The sequence below is a fragment of the Zonotrichia albicollis genome, chromosome Z (assembly GCF_047830755.1).
Source record: "Zonotrichia albicollis isolate bZonAlb1 chromosome Z, bZonAlb1.hap1, whole genome shotgun sequence".
Taxonomy (NCBI): domain Eukaryota; kingdom Metazoa; phylum Chordata; class Aves; order Passeriformes; family Passerellidae; genus Zonotrichia; species Zonotrichia albicollis.
Genome location: NC_133860.1, coordinates 75828367 through 75850920, shown reverse-complemented (window position 1 = coordinate 75850920; position 22554 = coordinate 75828367). Strand labels below are relative to the sequence as shown.

The 22554-nt window shown below is 40.8% G+C and overlaps 1 protein-coding gene across 8 annotated transcripts in view; it reads right to left on the bottom strand.

The window, feature by feature from the left end:
* The window catches only part of SEMA6A (semaphorin 6A), a 121570-nt gene that overhangs the window by 32548 nt on the left and 66468 nt on the right, over positions 1–22554 (bottom strand). For 5 of the 8 annotated variants that reach the window (XM_074532820.1, XM_074532818.1, XM_074532822.1 and 2 more), the window contains exons 8-18: positions 20610–20729; positions 19461–19549; positions 18342–18559; positions 14721–14852; positions 11298–11453; positions 9721–9897; positions 8873–9013; positions 8704–8784; positions 6731–6789; positions 4933–4953; positions 4750–4800 (exon numbers count right to left, since the gene is read on the bottom strand). In XM_074532820.1, coding sequence (XP_074388921.1) covers positions 4750–4800; positions 4933–4953; positions 6731–6789; positions 8704–8784; positions 8873–9013; positions 9721–9897; positions 11298–11453; positions 14721–14852; positions 18342–18559; positions 19461–19549; positions 20610–20729 — 1245 coding nt within the window. The remainder of the gene's footprint in view (positions 1–4749; positions 4801–4932; positions 4954–6730; positions 6790–8703; positions 8785–8872; positions 9014–9720; positions 9898–11297; positions 11454–14720; positions 14853–18341; positions 18560–19460; positions 19550–20609; positions 20730–22554) is intronic. The other 3 variants (XM_074532821.1, XM_074532823.1, XM_074532824.1) reach the window with 2 other exon arrangements.

Below are 22554 nucleotides of genomic sequence, written 5' to 3'. Positions count from 1 at the left end.
AACTCCTTTAACTTGTATGCTTAGAAAGTTAAAGGAGTTAAATTTACAGTGCCCTCACCATGAAGCCACCCTTTAACTCCAACTAATTGTTAACACAATTTAGCTCTGGATGTCATTCTGAAGGTTTTATACTGACAAGGGCAGTGGATTATATTTTACCCTCTCATGGTAGAAAGTGTGTTGTCTCCCAGCCATCTTTCTTTAAAGCAGCAAATTGAATGCTGTGTTTTGTTAAGACAGAGTTTTAAATGCTGTGTTCTGTTAAGACAGAATGTCATCCAAATAGAAAAGAGAAGCCAAATGTGATCCTTTTTTAAAAGGTTTCCGTAAGCCCTGTCCTGGCTGGGGACGTTGGTAGCACACAGATAGAGGACTCCATTTGATCTCTAATCCAAATGCTGCTTCACAGCAGTCCTGCAGCAGGACTGTTTGTGTCCAAAGGGACTGGTAGAGGTCCAGCAACTGAAAACACATCCCCTTCTTGAAGCAAGAATATGCTGGATCCTGAAAGCATTCACTCCAACACTATTTTTACGCTTGTCAACTCCCGTGCTCATTCTCCAGGAACAAGACAAATAACAAGGCAGAGAACAGACTAGAAAATAGAAATTATGGAATTTTCATGTTTTCTTTTCTCTAAGGATTAAACCACAGTGCAAAAATTAATGGGGTTCCAGTCTTCAAGATTATATCCCATTCAGCAACAACAACAATGTGTACAGTATTTGGTCAGCTTACACATAGTGGTGCACTCACCATATGACAGCACTTAGTCATTGCTTGATAAGGAGGTAAAATGGAAGAAAATCTTGCCAAGTAGCAATCATATTTTAGGCCTGTGTTTGATATGCATTTTTACACCTGTATCTCTTTCCAGACACTCACACTTTTAAATATGCCTAAAGGAAGAGTTCTAGGGAAAAGCTATAAGCATAGTTAAAGAAAAACATTTCATAATACAGAAATCTAGAAGAAGTATATGCTTAAGGGACACATTTTTCAGGGGGAGAAAAAAATTCTTGAACCATATGTTGCCAATACACAGAGAACTTTGTGGTAATCGAAAGCTAAGGCTTTGTGAATTTATTAATGTGTACCAGATGGTCACTAGGTAGAGAGGGCTTCCACAAAAATACAAGGAATCCGTATATTTATTCTCTCTGTTACTAATGTATTAGACTAGTACACACTGAGAAGCAAGCTTACACAGTTAATTGAGACAAACTTTCTTCCACTGGATTTTGAGGAAGCAGATTAAACCTTAATAGCCCGTCCCAATTGTGTTAGAGCTGTATTTGCAAACACTTTCTACTAGGCAGTGATGCTGCTCCTGTAAGCAGTATCACAGTGTCCTGTAAATGCCTGAATAGCCAGTCCCACTGGGTGAATTTCACCTCTGAGCAGAGTAGCACCACAAATGTATGACCTATTTAAGTTTCTCTCGTAAACAGAGAAAAGACTGAAGTGGCAGGCAAGCCAGTCCTGGCCCTCTCACACACAGCCATTATCAAGCCTTTACAATGCACTATATAGTTCTCAACATGTAGTGGGCCTTTTTTTCCCATTACACTATTTTTCACCACTCTAATTTGCCAATAAGATTTGTTGAAATGTATTGAGGCTTTGGCACATCTGAGATGTGGCCAGAACCTCTGTGTTAATAATGGTTAATACAAAAACATCTGAAAAATCAATTCTGCCTTTGTTTTAAAACAAAGCATCTGAATAACTGTACACATAGTGCTTTTCAAATGTCTTTGTTTAAAGAAAACATGTAAAAATCAAATAGACACACTCTGAAAAAATCTGGATTAGGTGCTTCCATTATTTGGAAAAACTTTTCATTTGGAGTGCTGTAATCAAGTAACAGAGGCAGAGTAAAAGCACTTAGTGCCTGTGAGCACAGATAATGATTCAGAAAGGCTGCACTTCTGAAACTATAGCTTGTTCTGAAGTGCACTTGTAACACGCAAAGAGGTTTTTTTTTCAGGTTTAAAACAAAGACAGAGATTCAATACTATCAGTATTTGATAGTTGGTCTAATATGCACAAGTCATTAGAATCTCAGAGGTTAAGATATCTGCACACTATCCTATTAACAGCTAAAGCAATCTAATTAGACAATTAGAAGAAAAGTTAAATCAATACTATAGAGGGACAAAGGACTATGGCTAGGGGGTAATATAAGGGCCCAATTCACTAAGAATTGATGTTTCCAAAGGTAATTGAAGCTGCTTAGACTTTTGCAGAGTGATCTAGCTTAATCTCCTTGTTTAAATATGTGTCTACTGCATAATTTCTCTCTGACTTTCTGCATCCAGACCTTCCGTCTGCTATCCTCTCCTTGGGTGTCAATTGAGTCACCTGCATGAACTTTGCACGTTACTTGTTTAAAACTGATCATGTGAGACTAACTTAGGAAGAGAGCCATGTGCCAAAATCAGGAGGAGGCTGGTGCCAGGAATGCAAAGATTAAGGGCTTGGTTCTCCTCTCATTCACACTGCTACAGATTGGGAGTAAGTCTGTTGAAGGAGGATGATTTATAGTGGCATAAGTGAAGAGAATCAGGCCTTATGACTTCTTTTGGAGCTTCAGATGACTTTGGGTATATTTAGCCCACTGAGCATTCACTCAGTTGGCATTCTGGTACTGATGTTCTGAGGCTTAATCTATTGTGACATAGCATTTACCTTTGCATTAAACTGTACTCAATAACATCAAGAGAGATCATTCATAAATTTTTTTGTTTTTTCAAGACGCAAAATTACTCAGACCAGTCTCAACAGCTGGCAAACAGGAACACATTTACCAAGGCTGGTTTACTACCTCATCCTAGTGGAAGATCAATAGAAGGTAACTAGTGGAAGGTGAAAAGAAAGCTCAACTGCAAAAATATCAGACTAGGTATTTTTACTAAACCAGTAAAAAGTGAGCTGACTTGCATAGAGAGCATGTTATCAGAATGTACCTGAGAGGAGTCAATGTGAAATAAACCATAAAAGGCAGTACAGGGAACCCACACTAATGCTGGGTCAGCGTTTCTCCATTGCACCTGTCTGTAAGGTCCTACTTTAAAAGCTGGGTTCATTTATGGAGTCTCTTTTTGGCCTTGACATGCCTGGACAAATGTACTCTCTTCTGTTACCTGTACTCTCTTGGACTACAGCTTTTTTCCTTCTGTTGCTCACTTGAAGCACTTTTCTGCTTTCTTAGTCAGACTAAAATATAATTTTTACCAAAGTACCTACGGATACGCTAGCTGGCAGGATCCAGAACCACAGTTCCACAGTTATAACTCTGCAGACTATGGAATTCACATACAAGCAGGAAATCTAGAACATTTCTGGCACTTCAGCACTATACCCAAAGCCACTCTCTTTATCTTCATATTCAGAGTACGAATTTTATTATTACTCTTCTTTAATTACTGCTTTGTGCATTAGAAATACAGCAATTTCACAATGAAAGAAAGTATAAACTGTCTATGCGGATGAAACTGTGAGTCTTCCATATATCGGAAAGTCTCAGCTTGCCTTTGATTTTGCACATTCCCTTCACTGGATTTCATTACCATACTTTCAAATAAGTTTCACCTGCACATTTTTCATTTCCTGGTAATACACAGTAGGGGGAATTTGATTTTATTTTTACAAATGTTGAACAGCATTACTGTGCCTCCAGTTATTTATATTCTGCTGTACTGAGCTGTCATTGGTTCAGTTTCATACCTACATACTCTGCAGGCACAAGATGAAAGGATCAATGAAAAGTTCATCACAACTTCACATTAACCAAATGCATGGTGAATTTGATCTAGCCCTAATGAACTGCTAGTCTTACAGCCTGAAAGGAACTTCACAAGGAAGCTCCCACCTCTCGTGGAATTTTGCCATTGACTTCACTGGCAGCTCTTAGCTTGTGAGTACTTGTCTTTGTTCAGGATGTCTGTAAGAAAAGCTATTGCAATATATGTCTAGGTTTGAATTTAAAGTGATTATTTATTCTGCAGTGACTCCTCATGAAAACATTTATTCTTCACTCCAAGAAACAGCATAATCTAATTCGAAATATGGAGAACAAAGTGGTAGAAAGCACTGTGAGCACAGATTATCAGCTGCCTTATGGGAACCTGCTACTCTAGGCTTGCAGAAAAGATCCTCTTTAGTTCAGGTCATTCAATTTGCTATGTAAATTAGAATGGACAACATAAATTACTCACCCTAGAAATGACAAGAACCTTCAGGAACTGAGGCATAATCCAGTCTCAAACCACATGGGTAAAAGGTTAATTTCCTTATGAGAGAGAGATCTTTCTGTAACCCAGGGATAGTTCTACTTTCCCTAAGGTATCTCTGACTGGCTGATGTAACAGTACCAACACCAGCCTGGACAGCTTGTAAGTGGGATGTGAGCTAATCTCTTGTTTGTCCTGGTGAACAGATAAGATGCATCACTGTACCCAAGTGTTTCTTTGAGTGTCAGATGAAGCATGCTCTTAATCATGTCTGCTGGCATGCCATTAAAATAGGCCTTGTCTGACTGTAGTTCAATCGAGACAGTTTTGAGGAAAGACAAGAAAAGAGGGATTGAAAACCAAGAGGTATGACTTCATCCTAGTTGTGATTAGTGAATCGGGCCCTCAAAACCAAGACAAAAGAAGTAAAATGAGATAACAACTATTTGAGTACAGATACTACTAGCTAACACAAGGATTTGGGGAGAATTTTTAAAAACACTCATAAACTGACCATACACTGTGTAGTAAGACATTTTTTGATCAGGTGGAGCAGTTGAAATGTCTATGAACAAAATAAATTGGGGAGAAACATTAAATATAACAAAAGCATGAAAATATTTTTAAGTTTAGTAAAAAGTGATTCCTCCAAAATGGATTTGCTGTCAATAAATATTGAAACTAAGAACTTCCTTACCATTCAGGGCTACGAAGGAATCTGAAAGACAAATAACAGGGGAAAAATCATTATTTGTATCTTGTTCTTTCTTTTAAGTAGTTTGTTGCTAATAAGCGTTAATGTTTCAGCTGATATTTACAAGCATGTGATTTGTACCCTAAGGACCCGGACAAAACTAATGTTTAGACATACCCGAAAACAATGTCTGTCTTTGAAAGTGCTCACGACCAGCTCTGTACAGGACCTACTGAAGGAGAGAGGGCCAGCGTGCCTCCTGCTTTCCTTGTAAATCCTAGTCTAAGGCAAGGCACTGCAGGGGATGCAGCCAGCAATGTGAGTCAATGAGGACAAAACTCAGGTGACCCAAGATCACATGAAGTAATAAAATCTGCTGTGTTAGCAGGGAATGAAATCTACCCCTGTGCAGTGTCAAGGTTCAATGCACCATTCAGGGCTAAGAGGGATTTAAGCAGGGCATGGGCTTTGTTGCTCTCTGCACAGAAGCAGATCTCTCTCCATGAGCACAATGTGCTCTTCCTGAATAATTTCCTACCCTCCTTTTATATGTAACTGATATCAGGTACACTCCACTCCTGCCTAACCTATTTGCCCGAGGAGAGCAGAACTGGCTGAAAAGGGCAAAGATACACCAGCTGGGAGCTGGCCTGATTTTGGTGCTAACCCATTTTACAGGGGAACAGAGGGGAGGCCTATCTGTACACCTCCTTCAAAAATCTTTGCAATGGTCTGTATTACCCGATCTTAGGGTAATATTAGAGGCTGAAACCCTTGTACTCCTCCTAGCACAGTGATGAGAGTAACTAATGCCTCTTGAATAAGGATGCACAAGGCATGAGAAGGCTCAGGCTTTCTACAGAACGTCTGGCCCACACCATGTCCCATGGCACAGTCTAGCCCTCTGCTATTTTTCTCTGTGTTGCAGAAGTAATGACTCTCTCACTGTACATTGATTCCTCAGCTTCATCAGTTTTATTGCATCAGTGCAAATTAAACTGAAAAGAATGAGAGTCTTGATTTCATGAGGTTTTTAAATAATATTTGGAGCTCAGAATCAAACCAGCCTTGGTGAGAACATTTGGAAGAGGAGCTGTCCTGAACACAGATGTTGGTATTCCTGAAGGCTCAGAAATCAGCAAGGTTTCCTTGCATGCAGTGCAAGCTATGCACTTTTAAGTATTTCAGTACAAAGCCGTAAATGTTTAAAGACTGTGTTTAATCTTCCAGCTCACGCTGTCAGTATTTAAGGTTTACCATTAAAATTTCTTAGGCAATGCAATAGTACCTGACCCTTAATACCATGAGGTTGTCCAGACTGTATGTAAAATTCCCTAAAATTCACAAACTAAGCAGTTGCCATTTCTTGATCCGGATCCAAAGCTGAAGATATATTTCTCTGTCTCACTGTGCTGCATGGGAATGTAGTTCAAGTCACAGACTACACCAAGAAACCAAGCTACTTCTGTACATTTACATAAACAACCCAACCACCAGGGCTAATAAAGACAATGACCCCAATTCATTATGCCATTGCTGTAATCAATATCCTCTAGAGCTGAGCTTTTCTTGTTATGCAACCACTCTGAAGTCCAGTGTTTGTATAAATCACATGAACTGGGCTATTTTCCTCAAATACATTTAAACAACAGTTCTTCTTGTGAACCTGCACCATTAGCTACATTGCTGTCCCTGTCATGGCTTATGTTGCTGCAAAAGAATGCCTGACAGGTAATGGTGATTTGAGGCATTCAGAAGGATACTGTGACACATGGTAAATAGAAGTAAAAGCTTTGCTTACTTTGGCAGTCACCCAGGCCATCTGTATTGCCACGTTCTATGTCCTGTTCAAATGACAGTCTAAATAAGAGAAGAAAACAAAACAGTATGAATAACAACAGTCATAGGCATAACCAGAAAGAAATTATCACATGTTCAATTGAAATAAATCCCTGCTGTGAAACCGGCTATTTCTTTGGAAATTCCACACAAAGGCTGAAAAACCGCAACATACACATTTGAGCTATTCATCATTGCTTAATGATTTCTTGGCTTCTGATGATACTTTTCCTTTATATTATTAAATTTTAAAAATCCACAGCATGCCTTGTTACTGAGGGAAGAAAAGACTTGCATTTTTTAAACTGTTAAATACAGGATGTTATCAGAAGCACCTGTAACCCTTCCTTAACCTGTGCAGAGTAGATCAGGTGCACTGGCACTTTGGAGAGGGGAGGGAGCCAACACTGGGCAGGTACTGTGCTTGAGGAAGGAGCCTGAATTTCAGCAGATCAGGGTATGGCACCAGATGAGGCTCAAGGCATAGTGTCCATCCCACAAGAGGTATTCCTTTTAACTCAGGGGCTCTACTGACAAACACTCACGTGCTTTTCTAGCTGATATGCTCAGCTTATGCTCCCAAGCTCTCTCTGTGATTTTGGATAACTATGGAAGCTGTTCTTCCAACTTCCTGTGTGATCAAAGGTGAATGACAAGAACCTTGGAAAACTTCCAAATACAAGCCCTTGCCTATATTAGGATCCTGCCCCTGAGGCATAATTACCCTTGCAGACAACTCATTCTAGCTCTGTGCTCTTAAAGCACCTGCTCCACTGTCATCTACTCCTGGAGGATGACTAACATCTCTGCCTCCTGTTGGCCAGCTTAGAACTTCACCAGATACCTTCACAGCTGATCTGGACCCCCTTCCTAAGCACTGGACAGAACATGGGCTGCCTTGATCTCTTCTGGACTTCATCACTGCAGGCTGCATAGCCTCTTTCTCGATGGATCTATTGAGGAAAGTGGGAGCTGCTCTAAAAAGTGAGGTATGGAAGCCTTCTACAACTTGCCATGGAAGTTGAAGAAGCCTCAAGCCCTTTTTGGAGTTATGAAAAACCTGATATGGACACAGGTACATTTTAACATTACCCTACCAAAAGTCAAATCAGAAACAGCCCACACTTTTGTAGTCAAACAAATACAGACACATACTGCTACAGCATCCCCAGCAGATGGTGGAAATCAGCAAATTAAGAACAAGACAGAAGCACAGTATGCTTGTCCATTATATAGTGAGGACCTGTAGAGAAGCAGGGTTAAGTGGTGTCAGATGTAGGGCTGTCAAGGCTCTGTGATGTCTGTGCTACACTTCCACTCCTACCACAAGGGAGTACAGCTGATAGCTCAGAGTGGGCAGTCATGTGGTGTGCCAGAAGTGGCCATGAAATGTGAGCTCTGAAGTGGGTTTGCTCCCTGTAACCTTCCCAGACTTTCATTATCATAAAATAATTAAATTCTACTATTAAGCAAGGGGAGATCCAGCACTTCTCTAAATCTGTTTTAAGCCCTTACTGTGCTCTGTTATTCCTCTTAGTAATGCACAGTAAATTAGAAGGACTGGTTTTGTTTTCAGTGGACAAATTACTTCAGTAATTTAATTTGGATTCTATTGCCTCTTTAATCAGCTGTGATGGCTCCAGTGTAGGCTGGTTCAGACATATCCATCCAATTCACTCCTTTCAATAATACACGGACCTTAATACAGCTCCTTCATTTTCTTCTTCCTCCTCTTTCAGCAGTTACCAATCAGCAGACCATTCACATCAAAAAAATTTGTGAGACATTTCGGAGGTGAATGCAAATAAGATAGAAACAAACACTTCCCACATTTTTCCCCTCTCTAAAAGCCGCATGTTCCAAATAGCTTTGCCCAAGACTGCCTGGCACCACCGCCAGAGCTTCAGAGCCCTTCCAGCCAGAGCCCTTACTCACTTGGAGCCAAGGACCAGCTGCGCGCACGCCCCGCTCTCCTTCACCCATCCGCAGTACGGGTCCCTGGACGCTATGCAGGCCCTTGGGAGAGAAGAGCACAAGGTGGCATTCAGGGGCGCTGCAGCCTGCCCGGTGCCCAGGCCCCTGACAGACACCACCAGACACTCACTTTTTGCACTTGCCGTGGCGCTCACAGCGCCCCAGGGGCACCTTGATGACGCAGGTGGAGAAGGCGACATACAGGCCGCTGCTGGGCCTGTCGAGCTGCAGGCCCATGATCCGCCTGTCCTCCATGCCGTCGTAGCTGCACCTGATTTGGATAAAAGGGGGATGTGGGTGTAACCAGGCTCTGCTAGGGGAAACCCTAACTGTCCCCCAGGCTGAAAATATAAGATCACAAAAAGCTTCTGCCAAAAAATCCATAAGAAAGGTAGAATTGAACCAGTCAAGGAGAAAAGAATACACAATAGCCACTAAAAATACTGACAGACATATAAGCAAGTATTAAAAATGCATGGGATAGTTAAGAATTTGGGAGCAACAGCACACCAGAAAAGCTTCTGACGGCCCTTTGTTTTTGTGTTTATTCTTCTCCAGCACTCAAAGTAGCTGAAATTTCTGCATGATTATGGCTCACTTCAAAGCCCCCTTAGGCATATTTGAGGAAGACTGAAATGTGGAAAATTTCCCTTGGAGAGTAGCTTGCTGCTTGCTGAGTTATTTGGAGAGGAATCAGGGTTTTTTATAGGATTAGAAAATTAATCTTCCTTTCCAGAACTTCACTTTTAATTATCCATCAGCTGCTGCATAGGATGGGCTATTTTCTACACAGACTGAATAAAAAAATCTTATTGCAATGTAGAGACTGATAAGCAGACATCCCCTCCCTAAACAATTTAAAATTACCCAAAAAACTTGGCTTCTCTAACCACTTCCGTTTCCATGGGACAAGTTATTCTCTGGGAAATCAGAAGTTCAAAGTCACCCATACATGAGTACAAAGAATCAGATACACACTTTTCAGGGTTGTAAACATTGATCTCCTCCAGGAAAAGGCTGTCATTTAGGAAACCAGTGTTTCCTGTCCGTGCCAAGAACTTCAGGATGATTCCCTTCTCTGACCCCAAGAAAACCACGGTATAGTTCTGATATGGCCCAGCAGCAGAGTCAACAGCAATTTTGGTCAGGCGATATCTAAAACAATAGAGCATTTTCACAGATAAATCACAGAGATAATCACAAAATTTTCATTTATTTGATCACTTTCTTCATGTCAGATAAGTGTATGGTAGATTTCTAGCAACCATAAAACACATTTAAGCACTTTTCCTACCTCTCTATAAATCAGCACAGACTATACCAATTTGGCTCCCCAGATGTTGGGGAATTTTCAAATGTTTGCATACCCACACATCCAGTAGCCACCAGAAGTGTACAGAATTTCAGAAGTGTCTAGACGTTCAGAAAGCTGAAGGGCTGCTAGGAGCCTGAGGCCATTTAGGAATTATCCTTCCAAAAACCTGGTGATTTCTTCAGACAGGGATAGAGAATCGGTACAATGAATTGTTTTAAAAATTTCAAGCTCTGTCACATTAAAAGCAGCTGAACTAGGTTCAACTTGTTTTGTCAGGAAAAGCTGTGCGACTTCAGAGTAAGATGCTAAACACCACTTTACCTCACTAAAAATAATCACACGACCACCACTGAGCAAGATCAGCACTGAGGTGAAATCAAATCTTGGGGTGACACAATTTATTGAAAACAAGTATACTGGTGGATGGTACTGCCTATCAAAGGGAAGTACTCTGTGGAGCTTGCTGCTCTCATCTTTGGTTGGAGGCACAGAACCTGACAGAAAACCTGACATAAGATACATTACTGTAACGAAGTCCGACCCTTCCACAGAACTAAGTGCCCAAAACAATATTCTACCTTTGCCCAGGGGGAGAGTGGAAAATACGGCAAAAGTTAGTCGCATTATTCTGTTCACTGCTGCAGGGTAGATAAGTAGTATAATGACCACAGCAGGAGTGGGAATGTATTTTGATAGGAAGGGGATAGTGTATTTAACACTTGCTGATTTAGGAGTCTTTGTTCGATCTGTTATTATTTTTTTCTTGTTGCCATAGAAAGGATGCAGATTAGGCAATTACTTCTGCCCTACACACTTGTGCAAACATTAAAGCTTACCAGCACATAACCTGACAGACATCTACATATCCTGTGAACATATCCTGGCAGATGTGTTTGTATCCTGTGTACATATTCCTGAGTTGTCTGCTGATCCTTGCCTGAAGTTTTTACTGAGCCATCTCAAACACTGACCCGTAAGCCAAAAGGTGATTTAGCCTTCCCCACACAGCAGTTCCTACAACATCCGGCTTCAGCACAGCACAGTTGGGAAAGACTGAGGTCTTTCCTATCTTGAAAGCTGCTTAGGGAGTTCCGCAGCATCTGCTCAGCTCTGCCACCAGTCCTAGCTGGATTCATGCCCAGGACACCGGGACATGTGCAGAGTTGGAGGGCATTGGAAGCAAGGCTGTTGGCACAACTTGGCAGCTACAGTGCAGAGAGAGCTCACTCGGTGCACGTACCTGACCATTGTTCTCAGGAACCAGGGTCGGTTGACAATGGAGGGTACAGCCTCGTCCATCAGTGGATGTGTTTTGATGAAGTTCAGCGTATCATCTGGGAACTCATTAGATGTTACATATTTTTCTAATGATGTAGAGCCAGCACAGCAACCAGGCCTACATAAAACAAGACAGTAAAGCCAGAAAACTTATTTGACAGAGGGCAAGCTTCGTTTTGTGATGAAGCTCAAACTGCAATATGATGTGCTTTGCAGGAGTTTAACTTGGCAGAGGATTGATAAGTGTGGTGGACTTGTTCAGCACCTCAGGGGAAGCCTAAAATCCTGCTCTGTCCTCCACTCAAAAGGACTTCATGTGTCACTTATGAGCACAAAGTAATTTTTTCATCAGGAGCACTACACACAGAGTTTTGTAATTTATCCATTCATATGGAATGGATAAATTACAGCATGTGTGCATTTGGCTTGATGCTTCCCAATTGCACAAGTGTTTTCTGATCTGTAACTCACCTAATTGACTGCTCTGTCCTGGAATAAAAGAAGTCCCTATAATACAGTAGGAAGTTAATTTTTTTTAACAGGTATGAAAAAATGCTACTTTTAGTCACAGCTGATAGAAAACAGACTATTGAAGAAGACAAACTGAAGGGCATCCATGCAAAAATCCATTGTTTTTACCCTTTGTTCAATTTGGATGAGATGATTTAAGAATGGTAGCTCATTGAGAACTTTCACGGAAAAGTTATCTGCCATTCTTTAACAACTTCAATGCAAATCTGCTCATGCTATTTCTAAAATCTACCTGCTCCTAAGATGTAGGGCAATCTTGTTGCCTGGACAGGCCATCTCTCAAAGAATTAGCAAAGTGTTTTGTTTGTTAATATTGTGAAGGTCATTTTCTTTAATAAAAGGCTCATTTGATCCCATTTTCCAGAGCACTGTGATTCTTCAGACCTCTGGGCCAGTGTGAGATGGGAATGTGAAAGATGGACCACTCACTCTGAAACACAATTTTCATCTACTCTGTTGTGGGTAAAGGCATTGACATCAAGAGTAATGTCAACTTGAACAAAATACAGGACTGATCCTATCATCTGTGTTGCTCACATTTAGATAAATATTCAAATATTAAGTAAATAAATCTTGTGTGGGAAGGGAACATAGGACTCGAAGGAAGTAGCTGTGTCAACAAGTCTGGTCCCACAAGAGCTGAGCAAGGAACATTACATGCAGACAGTGTGTACTCTTGCCTCCTCATATCCAAAATACTTTAGCCATCTTGTAATTGCATGTAGAACGAGCAACAGATGGAGAGAAGGACAAATCAAGGGCATGATTGGTTTCCTAGGTCCTTGCAAGGGCATTGACCCATGAGACAACATTCCCAGAGAACTCGAGGGAACAGCCTGGCACCTTCTGGCACCGCGGTGTCTATGGTTTCTGTGTACCTAATCTGGAGGCCTATTTACTCCTAAATCCTAATAGCATGATTGGATTAATCCTGTTTTAATCTCAAAACTGGTTTAGTCGAGTCAACATAAATCCCAGCAAACCTGCTGTCTGGCCAAACAGGGAAGTGACACCTCAGAAGGGCTCTAGTCGTTTTCTGAGTAATGTTAGGATCATTAGGGGCAGTAATGTTTCTGCATCATCCTGAGAAAGCCAGATAAAAATGCCCTTATTTCAAAGGTGCCTGTCATATACTTCAGCATGAGCTAGAAGTAATGATTATTTCTATTAAGCAGATTGATTGCTAAATATTACATGAAACACTGTTCACTTCAGATTATATTCTTCAGGCTTAGAAAGAGCAATATTATCCCATATCCATCATAAAAGTCAGCCTGCTATTGGGTCATCACAAACTAGTAATGCAACTTTCTGTTCTTCTTTCCTACTTTCCTCTTCTTCTTTTCCCCTTCCCTGACAATATATCTCAGTAAGGTCCAAACAAATAACCTTGGTGCAGCCTTGCACCCCCAAGGCAGACCACTGTAGGCAGCAACTTGTTTGAAACACTGCAAAATGAAGAAAAAAAATCCTGCAACACTGCTAGAAGCTGCATTACTAAGGCTCAGACTGAAAACAGACAGGATTTACTAATTTTCCAGTCACCTTCAAGCTCTTCTCTTGAATGACAACTTCAGAATACAGACAGCACAGCAATACTACACTTGGCAAATCCAAAACATGATGGACTAGGCAGAAGCTCAGTGTCCACCATGGAGCTTCATAAACTCATAGAATATTGTGAGCTGCAACCAACCCAGAAAGATCACTGCAGTCCAGCTCCTGGCCCTACAGAGGACACCCCAGGAATCACACCGCGTGCCATGAGAGTGCCATGAGTGTATTTCCTGAGCTCTGTCAGACTGGTGCTGTGACCACTTCCCTGGAGCCCAAGTTCCAGTGCCAAACCACTTCCCTGGGTGAAGAACCTTTTCCTAATGTCCAACCTAAACCTCCCCTGACACAACTTCAGGCCATTCCCATGTATCCTGTCAGTGGTAGCCACAGAGACGATATCAGTGTCCCCCCCTCCCTTTCCCTCATGAGGAAGATGTAGATTGGAGGAGGTCTTCCTCAGTCTCCTTTTTTTCAAGCAAGCCAAGCAGCCTCAGCCACTCCTCACATGGTTTTCCCTCTAAGCCCTTCAACATGTTTGTAGCCCTTCTTTGGATACTTCTAACAGCTTTATATTCTTCTTATATTGCGGTGTTCAACACTGCACAGAATACTTTGGATGCTTTTTTCTTTTGAATTTATTTAAGCTATCACAAGCAATGTGAAACATGCAATAGAGGGGCAAAGCTTAAGTGAGATAAATAAATTTGATTTATCTATATGCATCTCAATATCTCAGAACAAAATGCCATTGGTGTCAATGAGTTAACAAGTGTCTGTCAACAGCAACTTGTTTGAAATAGTACTTGTAAGAAATATGAAGAATGTGGTAGAGGAGATGCATGCAAACATGTGGAAATGGGGAAAACAACTCATAGGAGAATGAAGTAAACTGAATCTCTAGTTTGGTGGAATGCTCTTTTTTGCTCTCCATAAATCATCCACTGTGGCACTTAAACTGCATGTTAATCATAGAACAGCAAACTGCAGAACTGGTGCAGGCTTTGTAATGAGATATATCTGTAACTGAACCAATTCACAATAACTGTGTAACTCACACCATTCTTATGTGATTATTCTGACGAAGTGGATCTGATGCTGGCCTGATATATGTTACACAAATGTCATTTAAGTGGAAAAATCTCTATTGCACAGTTTAGATCCAAATTCAACTCAACTTTTACTTTATTGTTTTAACATGTATAATTGTATCTGCACCTTACAAGGCTGTTCAAAACACCAAAAAGCCTCTGTAGCCTGTAAGAAGGAACTGAACAATATCACTACACATGAAACATACCTGGGCTTGGGCACTCGTTCATCAGGAACTGGTGTCCATGTGGAGTCTGGAGACTTTTGTTCTTTGAATCTCCCAGTAAATACATTGGCAATGTCAAGCATGTCATAGGCACAGACTGCAGAGCCAGGGATGCTGCAAAGTGACATTTCCCAGAAGTTGTTACTCGTTCTGCAGTTATACATAAAACCTTGAGCAAAAAATATGCTCTATAGAAGCCTTCCTTTACTCAATACTGAACCCTAAATCCGGTGCTAACAGGAAAACCCAGCCCCATGGAAAAGCCTGAATACCAGTCAGCAGGCAGCTACTGCCAAGAGAATTTTATTCAAAGTGTCACAGAAAGAAGTAATTGCAATAATCTTGAAGAAGGGAAAGAATCAGTCAAACTTTGTCTATCACTGGCAACACATGAGGAGAAATGTCCAGTCTCATTCAGAACCCACTACTTGGACATTTAAGGTCTTCTAAGTCTTAACAACTCTCAGTACCAACTCTTGTAGTCCCTGCCATGCCTCAAAAAGCACATTGCAGATAATTCAGAAATTGGTTCTAATCAAACTGGAAGTGTGCTGCAATGTGCCATTTACCTGGCTTTTACATGTAATTCATTCATGCTCCCACAGCCTGATATCCACAAAGTGTTCCCAATGAAAAGGAGTTCACTATGCTCAGGAGTTTGGTCTACTCAATGAAATGAAAGAGCTTATAGAAACAAATTTTATATTATTTTAAGATCATAACACTGCAAATTTCATTTTTTTGGATACTTGAATGGAACTGCACAACAGCATTGTCCAGACATAGGTAATTTCTTACCTACATACTTTTTGAAAGGCTTGTGGGTTTAGCATGATCAGTCACTTGGAAGCATAAAATATTAATTTCTCGCCCATTTTTTATTTATTTTGTACATGAGCTACTGTATTTGTGTCTGAACTCCCACCACTTGATTTTATTGGGTAAATAGCATGAAGCCAGCTGGCTCAGGCTTTCAATCCTGCGCTTAGCTAGTAGGTTATTATACATCAAAGAAAAAATGTAGGAACTATAATACTGTTACAGATTATTAAGATAAACACCTAAAGGTATATAAATTGATAGAAAAACAATCATTTGAATAGTAAACTATTTCAAAATGTTTTACTGAAGAAAAACAAGTTGAGAAACAGTACAGTAGTTTTATTTTTATCTCCACAGATTTATCTTTTTATATAGAAGGAAACTTCAAAGCTCAACATTAATGTGTTTCTGCACAGCAGGAGTTTTAAATTTTAAAATTTATATTTTTAAATATAAAGCCATATATATGTGAATGTAAGAGATGGTCAAGGGTACATTTGGCCACACAGAGGATCTCATCCTAAAAGACAGCTCAAAACCCACTCCAGCTAGAATATTTTGCACATTGGTAATTAAGTCCTTAAGATAAAAAACCAACCATAAACTCTTGAGGTGTGTCACACACTACTACAAGTGCTCCACACACAACTACACACGGATGGAAGCATTGATGTGCTCAAAGGACTGCAACATCTTTTACTCATGAGGGTGACAGATTACAGGTCTGTAGTGTGATGCCATGGGAAGGATGGAGCACTGTGAGTCACAGCCAAGGAGGTCCATCCCCCCTATGAACTACTGGATGACAACTCAACACTAGTTTCTACTTCAGTGACCTCTGATTAGACTGAGGAATCTCTTTCACTTCAGTCTAGAAGGAAACTTTGTTCTAGAGACCAAAGGTGTTTGCTTCAACATTTCTGTAGTGGAGGAGGAATAAGAGATGCATTTATGTCAGAAGTAGGTTTCATAGAACTACAGAATCACAGAATATCCTGAACTGGAAGTGACTCACAAGGATCACTGAAGTCCAATCCTCCTGCAGAGGACATCCCAAGAATCACACCATGTGCCTGAAAGCATTGTCCAGATGGTCCTTGATGTCTGTCAGGCTTGGTAACTTCCCTGGGGAGCCTGCTCCAGCACCCAGCCACCCTCAGGGTGAAGAACCTATTTTTTCTAATATTCAACCTAAACCTCTATGACTCAGCTTCCTTGAGTCCTCTTACAGGCCACCAGAGATCAGAAACTGGTGCTTGCCCCTCCTCTTCAACTCATGAGGAAGCTCTGAACTGCTGTGAGGGCTAAACAAGCCAAGGGCCTTGTTCACTCCTCACACAGCTTCCCCTAAAGTCCTTCACCGCCTTCATTGCTCCCCTTTGGATGGTCTCTGATATCTTTAGATCCTTCTGATATTGTGGTACCCAAAACTGTGCCCAGCACTGGAGGTGAGGCTGCCCCAGAGCAGAGCAGAGCAGGACAATCCCCTCCCGTGCTTGGCTGGAGATGCTGTGCCTGATGCTCTGCAGAACACGCTTGGCCCTCCGGGTTGCCAGGTCTGCTAAAAAGCTGTGTCCAAGAATAAATATATGCTTTTCTGTCATCTTCCATGTCTGGCAAAGCCTGCAGCCTATAAAACAGTATTTTGCTTTTTACACCAAGTACTTAGATTTTAAAATGCAATACTTAAGGAAAAGAATTATTCATGAAACACCACAGGAAATACTAGCAGAGTGGGAGTACAATCTCAATTTTGAGATAATTGGAAGATACAATCTATTTTCTGATGTTGAATCTCTATTTGTTCACCTGTTTTTATTAAGCCAGATTGCATGAAAAGAGATCAACTTAATTTAAGCTGGTATTCCCTATTGGTGACATAATTACTACATTGCAGTTTCTATTGTTTTGATGTCAAAAGTGGTGATTTTGATCCAGGCTCTCATTTGAAGTAAGTTCTGTGAATGACCTTACTGAGGTCAGGCTTTGACAAGGGGTGGCAAGGCTACAGCAAAACTAAATGAAGTTCAAAAATAAAATTCCTCTTTTAGCTCAAATGTTACTGTGTGAAACTGTGATATACTTTTTAATTAGAAAGTGACTATTTTTTTAACTTCTTTGGGAGATCTCAATAATTAGACACAGTTACTCCTCTTATAACTTGCAGAGAAACACGCTAAAATGTGTAACAGTAATAAAATCTCTACAGATGAATTAATGCTTTTGGATAACCACGCAAACAATGAAATAGGTGTTCTGGGGACCCTCCTTCCCAGCCAGCAAGACCTTGGCTCTCCCAGGAGAATCAGGGGGCAGCAGGGTCAATGCACGGTCAAAGATCAATGCAAGAGTCACCAGGGATGCATAAAACAAAAAGAAGGAGATAATATGGTTCTTGGAGGTTTAGCTGCAGACAAGACAGACACAGTCCTTTCTTTGTGAGGAAAAAAATACGGTATTTTCTGTTTGGAATATTATTCTGCAAGTTACACACTGCAACACTTCTTGGTGGCTGGTGTAAACTATTCCCTTGTAAAGAAAAGTACATCTGAGGAATGTGTCCAGATAGTAAATGGCTGAAAGCCACCCTAAGTTACCAGGTAGGAAGTAAGCAATAGCAGGGTGCCTTTAAATTGAACACAAGCTATTGCTAAGTGCAGGGTACAAAATAATTATGTTGTACAAGCAATCACTTCTTGCACTTGCATAAAGTGAAAAGGAACTGTGGTGAAAAGCAAAACATAGAGAAAATAGAAAGTAAAATGTTATTGTGGCTATTACCTATTATATGGAGTGGAGAATGTTGCTAAAACAACATCCCGGCCATTGAAATGGATAACATCTGTGACTGACTGCAGTATGTTGAAGTAGAAGTGTGAGTCGCCAGGAACCGAGCAGTTCAGCCGAGCCTTGAGAAAGGAAGTCCACTGTTTTTCCAGCACTCTCTGAGATCCTCCCATGTCATTTTTGCAAACCTGGGCCACCCTTGGGAAAACTACCTGGAAGGAATAGAGCAAAAATAATGGAGAAAATTAAACGTTTGCCTGACCTAAAGTCTTTGTTGGAATACTGCTTTTAAAACATTTGGAATAACACAGCAAGGTGCTTAATTTAAGACCACTTTTCTATAATCTGTGACAAATAAGAAACAGAGAAAAATTAAGCTTTGGAACAGTGTGCTATGAAAGATAAGACTGTGGCATTTACTGCACAGTCATAAATCCTTCAGGAGATCTGTTCTCAATCCATATAAAATTCATTTCCATACAGACTGCTTAGTTTTCTATTTCCCCAAACAAAAGCACATTTCATATTCACAATCCTTGCAACCCACTGCTGCTCTGATTCTTGTGTTTTCAGCACTTAAAAACTATGCAAATCTTGCTGGGCTTTTATTCCTGCTCTCCACCTTTGTGACCTTGGTCAGCTTTTCTGACTGCTTAGTCAGAAAGCTATTGTGAAATTAGCAAAAATGCAGAAAGTGTTTAATTATTCTTTGCAGAATGGCAGAGCACAAAATTCCTACCCTTGTTTACTCAGCACCCTAATTCATATTTCTTACAGAAAAATTTCTTCCTGCTTTGGAATCTGTTTTTAACAATTATCTACTGTGTTGAACTAACCAGATTAGCCTTGTGCTTTCTATAATTTCAGAAAAGAAACTCTAGCATACACCATCACTGTAAGAAACTACACATTTTCTTTCAAGACAGTGCAATGTTTTACTCCAGCCAACCTTTTGGCTTGAGCAATAGGAATCTTCTCAAAATGCTGACCTTGTCATCATGATTTATGGTTCTCATTTCAAGGTCATTCGTAACAGCATCGGTCCAAGAATAGCATAAATTTTCCTCCTCCTCAATCTGACAAAGTCATTGAAGGCAGAGTTTTTGCCCTTACCTTTCCCATGCTGTTGTACTCCACCGCTATTTCCCGGAAGAAGAAGTATATGTAATTGCCATAGTCAACTGCCTGGACAAAGTACGGCTCTAGGAAAAAAAACAGCAATGCAAGACACCTGATTTAGGCATCACGTACAGGACATAGAATGCAAAGAGAGGCCAAACACATTCACATATAACATCCAGAGGTGACATAGCTGTGCTTGACAAACTTGATCAGTTTTCAGAACAAACAAATCAGTGCTGCAGAAGAATCGCTGTCTGGGGACAGCAGAGCTGGGAACAAGTCTGTACAACATCACTGCAGGGTAGTTAAGTCTCTGCCACTAATATGTCTGCCCTGCATGGAGTAAGAGGAAAGGTAAACAGGCATTTATAACTGTATGCCTGAGGGGTCCAAGCAGTGCTCTTTATGGCATGCAGTCTGTGAGCTGAGGGAATAATAAACCACGTAACTGTTTCTGCCCACACGTGTCTGTAGCAGCAAGCAAAGTGGGACAGCTAAAGTTGACACCTGGCAAAACATTTCTGCATGCAGAAAAAGACTTGAAACTATGGCTTTGCTCTCTGTTAAAATCACTCCAAATGCTAACAATTCTTAACACCTACATGAAGCTAAACAGCACAATCCTTAACAAAGAGGGCATTTAGAGCACAAAAATTGCCTAATTCAATGGCAGCAGTACAATCCCTAAGAACTGTAACAGAAAGGCTTTGTGCAATATTCACATAATTTTAGTTTCATTAATGAATCTTAGCATTACAGGACAAACCTTCTATATTTCATAAAGCCTTGATTGTTACCTAACAGTGCTGTGGCAGGAATATTTGCAAACACAGCACAAGCACACAGAGTCCTGCAAGCTCCAGCTTTTCCATCCAACAGATGTAAACTGGTGGATTTAATCTTGGAAAGATCACTGGAATATATATTCTGATCTACCCAGCTCACAGCTTCTGTCAAATCCAGTATCTTTGGGTCAGGAGAAGAGTGAAAGAGAAAAACAGATCAGAGTAAGCAAGTGATGTGATCCGCTTCCTTCTTTCTGCCAGAAAGCATTGGTGAAATGAAATGACAAAGAGGTCTGTCAGAAATCCAAGACTCTCATCAGAGATGCTGCTTTTTTTGTCTTGTTTGTTTATCTACCTTTCAACCACTTGGAGTCATGTTTAACTGTCCGCAGGGTTGGGCTGTCTCCCAGGCTCCGGTATATGACCGCGTCTATCGCGAGGAAGTCGGTCACTGTGGCGGAATACAGCTTTCCCTCTGGGGTGGAAGGAAAGAAGAAACCAGGGGGGAGGAGCATTAGAAATAGTAAAATTGCTTCTTCTTTCACCAGTCAGATGAGAAGGGGAAACAAAATCATCACAGTCTCCTTAGGAACACTGAAGGAAGGAAAAAAATCCAGCCAGGTAAATGGAACTGAGTAATGAACAAGCAACTCACTGCTCTGCAGAATGGTAATTTCAGAGGGATGCTGCGGAAGAAAATAACCTTATGGAATAATTCTTCTTCAGTTTAGGTATGTCATACTGAACTACCCTATCCAGTCACATGTCACTAGTTCAACGCTCAGAAATTCTGCTTAGGTATGTTAGCAAAACAAATATAACAGAACTGCTAGTTTCAATGGGAGAGCAAGCCAGACAGGGCTTGGAGACTGTCAGCTAATTGATGCTTATAAAAATTTCTCCCCTTGAGAGCACTTCTGCTCTGCCAAAGATCACTATGAAAAAATTAACTAACATGTTGGGAGCCCTGCTGAAACAGGGAGGAAAAGAGATGGAGGAGGATTGCCCATCAATATTTCTTTTCTAGCATGCATTTTAGGCATTTCCCATATGAATTATGCATTCCTCTCTCTTAAAGAATGGAGGACAAGTGATAAGAAAGGGCCTACAAAATGGCACTCCAGGGACAACCAAAACATACAAAACTATAAGGACATAAAAGCACAAGCTTCAGCAATTTTAAAATTTTATTTGTTTTCTACTTTGTTTGCAGGTCATGGTAACTGTACAGGACTGTTTTCATGTGTGAAATAGAACTTGGAACATGCTGTCTGCTGGAAGCACAAGTGGTGCAGCATGAGCACACAAAATTATTTCTCTGTTGTGTATGCATAAAAACCAGAATTGTCTACATCTTGTTTGACAGAGGTTATGTTGGTGCCTTGAAGGCACCAGCACTGAGGACATTCCCAGGATAAAGCAGAGAGGTCTCTATTGGTCAAGCTCTCCTCATTATACTTTCAGACAGACTGAGAGGGAGTTGATGCACACAGCTATCGCAAAGGCGGATGCCAAGAGGAGGTTGCTGGACTCTTTTCAGTGGTGTCCTGCAACAGGATGAGGAGCAATGGCCCTAAAGTAAAGCTCAATAGCTTTCCTCAACATGAGAAGAATGTCTTTACATTGAGGGTGGCAGAGCACTGTAACCCTTCTTTGGAGGTTGTGGGGTCTCCCTCTCTGGAGGCATTCGAGCCCCACTTGGACACATTCCTGTGTCACTTGCTATAGATGACCCTGCCCTGGCAGGGCGGGTTGGGCTGGATGATTTCCAGAGCTCCCTTCCAACCCTAGAAACTCTGTGAGTCTGTGAATTTCAGCTCCAGAATTAAAATTCAGACTGTTTTTTATTAGCAGTACTGTATGCTTTGTTCTGACTCATGCAATTCTTGTCCTTATTTGGCCACTTAAGAATGATCATTCTTTCTTAGCAAAACAGAAAAAATAATTACTACATGTGTCCCCCTCCCTGATTTAAAATAGAATAAAAAGCTCAATTTTTTAGATATGGATGTCTGAACTCATGTTTATACAACTACACTTATTTTCTTTCCTGCCAAGTTCCTGTGACCAACTACAATTCGCACATATCAGCTGCAATAGCTACAGGCTGCAAGAAGAGCCATACTTAAGTAAGCGCATCCAACAAACTCAGATAACTTGGATTAGTGCCCTAAACTGTTCTGAAACTGCTTTTCTTTGCACTCTGAAAAGTTAGCATGGGTATCAACATGTAAGACACATATAGCAGTGATTTTTTGAAGCTAGCAGATTTACAAGGCATATTCTACAAATATTTATTT